This window comes from Somniosus microcephalus, unplaced genomic scaffold (assembly GCF_052327205.1).
Source record: "Somniosus microcephalus isolate GS21.2 unplaced genomic scaffold, FLI_Smic_1.0 unresolved_chr7, whole genome shotgun sequence".
NCBI lineage: Eukaryota > Metazoa > Chordata > Chondrichthyes > Squaliformes > Somniosidae > Somniosus > Somniosus microcephalus.
The window spans coordinates 44,658,633-44,667,068 of NW_028225185.1; the positions used below are offsets into that span (position 1 = coordinate 44,658,633).

Genomic DNA, 8,436 nt, shown 5'->3' on the forward strand with positions numbered 1-8,436 from the left:
CTTCCTTAACACCATATCCTTAGAGATATTGATTTGCGTCAGTTCCTCCTTTGCCAATGTCCCTATTTTTCCCGATATCCCAGGGAGGTTTTTTGTGTCTTCCTTCGTAAAGACTGACCCAAAGTATGCATTTAGTTGATCTGCCATTTCCTTATTTCCCATTATATATTCCCCCGTATCTGACTGCAATGGACCAACTTTGGTTTTACCTCATTGATGAATGACTATCGATCAGACCCACATCAATCAGACTCCCATCTGTCAGACCCATATCTATTAGACCAACATCTGTTAGATGCATATCTTTCAGACCCCATGTGTTAGATCCACATCAATCAGACCCCCATCATTCAGACCCCTGTCAATCAGATCACCATCGATCAGACGCACATCCATCATACCCACCTTTATCAGATCCGCATGTAACATACACACATCTTTCAGACCCCATATATCAGAAACTCAGCTATCAGACCCTTTTCTATATACAACCAACTATCAGACCCATGTCTGACATATCCCATCTGTTAGATCCCCATCTATTCTACCCACATCTGTCAGAACCCATCTATCAGATCCACATCTGTCAGACCTATATCTTTCAGACCCCAACTGTTATATCTACATCTCTCAGACCTACGTCTGTGAAACCCACCTCAATCAGAGCCCCATCTATCAGTACCACGTCTGTCAGACGACCGCCAATCGGATCCCCATCTATCAGACACCCTTCTGTCAAACTCAATCTTTCAAACCCACAATGTCAAACCCACATTGATTAGACCCCCGTCTATCAGATCCACATCAATCAGACCCCATCAATCAAAACACTCTCTATCAGACACACATCTATAAGACCCTTCTGTCAGATACCCATCTATCAGATCCATATCTATCAGAAGCCCATCTATCACACTCGGTCTATCAGGCGAACATCTTTCAGACACTCATCTTACCATTACCCATCTCTCAGATCCTTTTTATCAAACCCAGAACTATCAGATCCCGATATCGAATTCCGATAGATGTGGGTCTAATAGATAGAGTCAGACAGCACGGTGGCATAGTGGTTAGCACTGTTGCCTCACAGCACCAGGGACCCGGGTTCGAATCTGGCCTCGGGCGACTGTCTGTGTGGAGTTTGCACATTCTCCCCGTGTTTGCGTGGGTTTCCTCCGGGTGCTCCGGTTTCCTCCCACAGTCCAAAGATGTGCAGGTTAGGTTGATTGGCTATGATAAATTGACCCTTAGTGTCAGGGGCATTAAATACGTGGGGTTACGGGGATAGGGTGGGATATGTGTCGGTGCAGGCTCGATGGGCCGAAATGGCCTCTATCTGCACTGTGGGGTTTCTGTGACTTCTGTGAGGTGTGGGTTTGAGAGTTTGGTATTTCACAGATGACGTCTAAAATATGTGGGTATGATAAATGGGGATGTCACAGATGGGGTCTTAAAGATGTGGGTATGATAGATGGTGTCTGATGGATGAGGGTTTGATCGACGGAGATCTGATAGTTGGGGTCTGACAGATGTGGGTCTGATTGATAGAAGTCTGAAAAACGAGAGTTTGATAGAACAGGAGAAAAGAGTTGAGGTCGGACAAATCTGGGTATGATAGATGTGGATCTGACAGATGGGGACTGATTGATGCAGCTCTGATAGATGGGGGTCTGATAGATGATGTCTGGTAGATGGGGGTCGGACAGATGTGGGTCTAATAGATAGAGTCAGGTAGGTGGGTGCATGATAGTCAGGGTCTGATGGATCGGATCTGATTGATGGAACTCTGAATGATGGGGTCTGATAGATGGTGGGTTGAGATGGGGTCTGATAGACAAAGCTAGTCTAACTTGCATTTTAATGTTGTTTAATTTGCAGTTTACTGTTGTGCCCCTCTATATTGTTGATAATACATGTCATCAATAAACGTTAATTAACCAATACAAGGTAGACAAAGCCAGTCTCCCTTGTTGCCTCGAGCTCCTCCCATAACCAATTGTTGCCAACACTTGGCCCCGCCTTTTGCACAAGGCAGCCAATCAGCGCTGAGACGGGTCATGATGTTTTGTTGATGTTGCTCCAAGCAACCGCAGCCTTTTGTTGTCAGGGACCAATCAGAGCCCGGTTTGCCTCAATGGGATGCGGTATAAATAGCGCGGGCGGCAACACACGCAGCACATTGTCAGGAGCGGCGAGAATAGAAGGACATTATGGTAAGCGCACCTGGTGGAATGGAGAGAGCGGCGGGGTCCCACACAGATAGAGAGATCTACAGGGAGTGCGGGATCTACAGGGAGAGTGGAGCAACTACAGGGACACAGGGGGGGGGATCCACAGGGAGAGAGCAGGGATCCAGAGAGAGATGGGAGATCCACAGGGAGTGTCCAGCAATCACAGGAGAGGGGGCGGTGCTTACAGGATCCAATAGTCCACCAGGAATGGGAGATCCACACAGCAATTAGGGTCCACTGAGATCGGCAATTTCCGAGAGACAGGGACAATCTGCAGGGAGCGAGGGTCCACATGGAATGCGGGATCAGTAGGGAACGGATGGGAAACACAGCTTGCTGTAAACATAGAAACATAGAAGATAGGAGCAGGAGTAGGCCATTCGGACCCTCGAGCCTGTTCCACCATTCAATGTGATCATGGCTGATCATCCAAATGCAGTACCCTGTCCCTGCCTTCTCCCCATACCCCTTGATCCCTTTAGCCTTAAGAAATATATCCAACTCCTTCTTGAATATATTAATGAATTGGCCTCTACTGCCTTCTGTGGTAGAGAATTCCACAGGTTCACCACTCTCTGGGTGAAGCAATTCCTCCTCATTTCTGCCCTAAATGGCTTACCCCTTTATCCTTAGACTGTGACCCCTGGTTCTGGACTCCCCGACCATCGGGAACATCCTTCCTGCATCTAGTCTGTCCAGTCCTGTCAGAATTTTATAAGTTTCAATGAGATCCCCTCTCATTCTTCTAAACTCCAGCGAGTACAAGCCCAATCGACTCAATCTCTCCTCATATGTCATTCCTGCCATCCCAGGTATCAGCCTGGCGAATCTTCGCTGAACTCCTTCCATGGCAAGAACATCCTTCCTCAGATAAGGCGACCAAAACTGCACACAATACTCAAGATGTGGTCTCACCAAGGCCCTCTACAACTGGAGCAAGACATCCTTGTTCCTGTACTTAAACCCTCTCGCTACGAAGGCCAACATACCATTTGCCTTCTTAACCGCCTGCTGCACCTGCATGCTTACCTTCACCGACTGGTGCACAACGACACCCAGGTCTCATTGCACTTCCCCTTCTCCCAATCTATTGCCATTCAGATAATAATCTGCCTTCCTGTTTTTGCCACCAAAGTGGATAACCTCACATTTATCCACGTTATATTGCATCTGCCATGCGTCTGCCCAATCACCCAACCTGTCCAAATCATCCTGGAGTTTCTCGGCATCCTCCACACAGCCCACACGCCCACCCAGCTTTGTGTCGTCTGCAAACTTGGAGATATTACATCTAGTTCCCTTGTCTAGATCATTAATATATATTGTGAATAGCTGGGGTCCAAGGACTGATCCCTGCGGCACCCCACTAGTCACTGCCTGCCACTTGGAAAAAGACCCATTTATAATGTGTCGCTGCTCCCAAATGCTTCTCCTTCCAGCTCCACTGACTGTATAAAGCATTGCCCTCCTACCTGTGTGGATAATCATGTGTCCTTCCCTCTTTAGCGTGAGTGTATTTCAGTCCACATTGGCCAGGCGGGTGTGCAGATCGGCAACGCTTGCTGGGAGCTGTATTGCCTGGAGCATGGGATCCAGCCGGACGGGCAGATGCCCAGTGACAAGACCGTCGGAGGTGGCGACGATTCCTTCAACACCTTCTTCAGTGAGACGGGGGCGGGCAAGCACGTTCCCAGGGCTGTGTTTGTAGATCTGGAGCCCACTGTGATTGGTAAGAGAGGAGATCATTGATGGGTTGGTCAGTCAGTGCTCTCACTAAACACATTTCAATATGGCCTGAATGTATCTAAGTTACTGTAATGTTCTGTGTTCCTGTTTTGAAATCTCCATTCTCTGCCCCCAGATGAGGTCCGCACTGGCACCTACCGACAGCTCTTTCACCCCGAGCAGCTCATCACCGGCAAGGAGGATGCGGCCAATAACTACGCGCGGGGTCACTGCTCCATCGGCAAAGAGATTGTGGATCTGGTCTTGGATCGCATCCGGAAGCTGGTAGGTTCTGTCGCTTTGGTGTGCCGTGAATTTCCCAGGCTCCCACTGTCCCATCTCTCAAACTCCCACCAACTACCCCATCTCTCCAGGGACAGTCTGTATCTTTGCTCCTGTCCAGGGTTCACTGTCCCTTGACTATGGATTCTATTTCCGACGCCCTTTTAATGTCTTGTACTCTCTTTGCCCACAGGCTGACCAGTGCACAGGACTGCAGGGATTCCTCATCTTCCACAGTTTTGGGGGTGGGACCGGCTCGGGCTTTACTTCCCTCCTGATGGAGAGACTCTCCGTCGACTACGGCAAGAAATCCAAACTGGAGTTTGCCATTTACCCGGCGCCGCAGATTTCCACCGCGGTGGTCGAGCCCTACAACTCCGTGCTCGTCACCCACTGCACCCTCGAGCACTCTGACTGCGCCTTCATGGTGGACAACGAGGCCATTTACGACGTGTGTCGGCGTAACCTTGACATTGAGCGCCCCACCTACACCAACCTCAACCGTCTCATCGCACAGATAGTGTCGTCCATCACGGCATCGCTACGGTTCGACGGTGCCCTCAACGTGGACCTGACTGAGTTCCAAACCAACCTGGTCCCCTATCCCCGCATTCACTTCCCGCTGGCGACCTACGCGCCCCTTATTTCGGCGGAGAAGGCTTACCACGAACAGCTATCTGTGTCGGAGATCACCAACGCCTGCTTTGAGCCAGCCAACCAGATGGTGAAGTGTGACCCTCGCCAGGGCAAGTACATGGCGTGCTGCATGCTGTACCGAGGAGACGTGGTGCCGAAGGATGTCAACGCCTCCATCGCCACCATCAAGAGCAAGCGCTCGATCCAGTTTGTTGATTGGTGCCCGACTGGGTTCAAGGTAAGTGTGGGTTCTGTGTCCAATCCATGGGGCCCTGAGGAAACCGGGATTGTGGTAAACTGATCTCCCACGTGAACAATCTGTCTGTTCAGTCCGGGTCAAAAGCTGTCCCTCCATTCAGGAACAGATCCTCCTCCATTCCTGGCCCAAAGAGGAGCTCCCTCTGAGGCTTGAGGTGGAATTCTCCGCTTCAATCCTTGATCGCAGCCCTGAATTTCCCAGGAGAAACCCTCCCTTGAAGCAAGGAAAAGGCTTCTTGAAAAATCAAGGCATCATTGGAGATGATAAAATAAATAATTGAATTCGCTCCAGAATGCAGCCTCATTGCAATGTGACCTTCCATTAGAAGGTTTAAAACTGGGGGAAGAGCCCAGTGAATAACCAGGGCCGGGTTTTTGTAGAGTGAAAGACACAAACTCGGTCTTAAATCAATCTTTCTGAAAATTAATTGGCAGCCAAGAGATGTGATTCTGAAGCTTCTTTCTGTGCAACTGAAATCTACCGTATTCTCTTTCCCCCCACAGGTGGGCATCAACTACCAGCCCCCGACAGTGGTGCCAGGGGGTGATCTGGCCAAGGTGCAGCGCGCCGTCTGTATGCTGAGCAACACCACCGCCATTTCAGCGGCTTGGTCCCGCCTCGACCTCAAATTCGACAAGATGTACGCCAAGCGGGCCTTTGTCCACTGGTATGTGGGAGAGGGGCTGGAGGAAGGGGAGTTCCAGGACGCCCGGGAGGACATGGCCTCACTCGAGAAGGATTACGAAGAGGTGGGGGTCGATTCTGCCGATCTCGACAAAAGGGCGGAAGAGGAGGAAGAATAAGATTTATTAATTTAGAAAGTGAAAAGGGTTTAACTAAATTTTACATTTATGTTATGGATGACTTATTAATTTAGAAAGTAAAACAAAATCACGTTGATGTGACTAATTATTAATAAAATAAATGTATTTGAAAAATCATTTTGTAATTGTGTTGGTTTGAAAGGTGAGAATACACAAGAGGTTGGGAAACACGGTGTAAAAAGGGTTGAAGTGAGAGGATCATCTGAACCCAGAACAGGGTAAATTAAACCCCAAAATGTTACGGATGTTAAGATAGATTTTACTTCCGATTGGAACCCTGCTTTTTTTGGTATATATCAATGACTTGGACTTGGGTGTACAGGGCACCATTTCAAAATTTGCCGATGACCCAAAACTTGGAAGTATCGTGAACAGTGAGGAGGAGCGTGATAGACTTCGAGAGGACATAGACAGGCTGGTGGAATGGGCGGCCATGTGGCAGATGAAATCCAATGCAGGAAAGTGTGAAGTGATACATTTTGGTAGAAAGAATGAAGAGAGGAAATAGAAACTAAAGGGTCCAATCCTAAAGGGGGTGCGTGAACAGAGAGACCTGGGGGTATGTGTGCACAAATCGTTGAAGGTGGCAGGGCAGGTTGAGAAAGCGGTTGAAAAAGCATACGGGATCCTGGGCTTCATAAATAGACGCATAGAGAAAAAAAGTGTGGAAGTTATGAACCTTTATAAAACACTGGCTCGGCCTCAACTGGAGTACTGTGTCTAATTCAGGGCACCGCACTGTTGGAAGGATGTGAAGGCCTTAGAGAGGGTGTAGAAAGGATTTATGAGAATGGTTCCAGGGATTGGAGACTTCAGTTACATGGATAGACTGGAGAGGCTGGGGTTGTTCTCCTTAGAGCAGAGACGGTCGAGAGGAGATTTGATAGAAGTGTTCAAAATCATGAGGGGTCTAGACAGAGTAGATAGAGAGAACTGTTCCCATTGGTGGAGGGGTTGAGAACCAGAGGACACAGATTAAAGGTGATTGGCAGAAGAACCAAAGGCGATATGAGGAAAAACAAGACCCCATCTATGCGATCCCCAGTTATCAGACCCACATATATGGAACACACCTCTGTCAGACCCCAGCTATCATCTTTCCATTTGTCAAACATCATCAATCAGAAAGCTAACAATCAGACACTCATCTATCAGAGCCCATCTATCAGACCCCCTTCAATCAGAGCCCATCTATCAGACCCCATCTATCAGAGCCCATCTATCAGATCCCCATCTATCAGAGCCCATCTATCAGACCCCTTCAATCAGAGCCCATCTATCAGATCCCCATCTATCAGAGCCCATCTATCAGATCCCCATCTATCAGAGCCCATCTATCAGACCCCATCTATCAGACCACCATCTATCAAACCCCCATCAGACCCCCATCTATCAGACCCCCGTCTATCAGACCCCATCTATCAGACCCCCACCAATCAGACTCCCATCCATCAGACCCCATCTATCAGATCCCCATCTATCAGAGCCCATCTATCAGACCCCCACCTATCAGAGCCCATCTATCAGACCCCATCTATCAGACCACCATCTATCAAACCCCCATCAGACCCCCATCTATCAGACCCCCATCTATCAGACCCCCGTCTATCAGACCCCATCTATCAGACCCCCACCCATCAGACTCCCATCCATCAGACCCCCATCTATCAGACCCTCATCTATCAGACCCCCATCTATCAGAGCCTCATCTATCAGACCCCCAACCATCAGACCGCTATCTATCAGACCCCCATCAATCAGACCCCCGTCTATCAGACCCCCATCTATCAGAGCCTCATCTATCAGACTCCCATCCATCAGACTCCCATCCATCAGACACCCATCTATCAGACCCCCATCTATCAGACCCTCATCTATCAGACCCCCACCTATCAGAGCCCCACCTATCAGACCCCCATCTATCAGACCCCATCTATCAGAACCCATCGATCAGACCTCCATCGATCAGACCCCCATTGATTAGACCCCCATCGATCCGACCCCCATCGATCAGACCCCCATCGATCAGACCCCTATCTATCAGACCCCCAACTATCAGACTCCCATCTAACAGACCCCCATCTATCAGACCCCCATCTATCAGACCCCCATCAATCAGACCCCCATCTATCAGACCCCCATCTATCAGACCCCCATCAATCAGACCCCCATCAATAAGATCCCCATCTATCGAACCCCTATCGATCAGACCCACATCTATCATACCCCATCTATCAGACACCATCTATCAGACCCCCATCTATCAGACCCCCATCTATCAGACCCCCATCAATCAGACCCCCATCAATCAGACCCCCATCAATCAGACCCCCATCTATCAGACCCCCATCTATCAGACCCCCCTCAATCAGACCCCCATCAATCAGACCCTCATCAATCAGACCCCCATCAATCAGGCCCCCATCTATCAATCAGACCCCCATCAATCAGACCCCCATCAATCAGACCCCCATCTATC

The 8,436-nt window shown here is 49.2% G+C and overlaps 1 protein-coding gene across 1 annotated transcript; it reads left to right on the forward strand.

The window, feature by feature from the left end:
- The first annotated feature begins 2,178 nt into the window (after positions 1-2,178).
- Positions 2,179-6,074, forward strand: LOC147086859 (tubulin alpha chain-like). The gene is made up of 5 exons (XM_085979061.1): positions 2,179-2,213; positions 3,738-3,960; positions 4,093-4,241; positions 4,432-5,112; positions 5,637-6,074. The coding sequence occupies exons 1-5, from the start codon at positions 2,211-2,213 to the stop codon at positions 5,934-5,936; spliced, it is 1,356 nt and encodes a 451-aa protein (XP_085835187.1). The 5' UTR covers positions 2,179-2,210; the 3' UTR covers positions 5,937-6,074.
- The last annotated feature ends 2,362 nt before the right edge of the window (positions 6,075-8,436 follow it).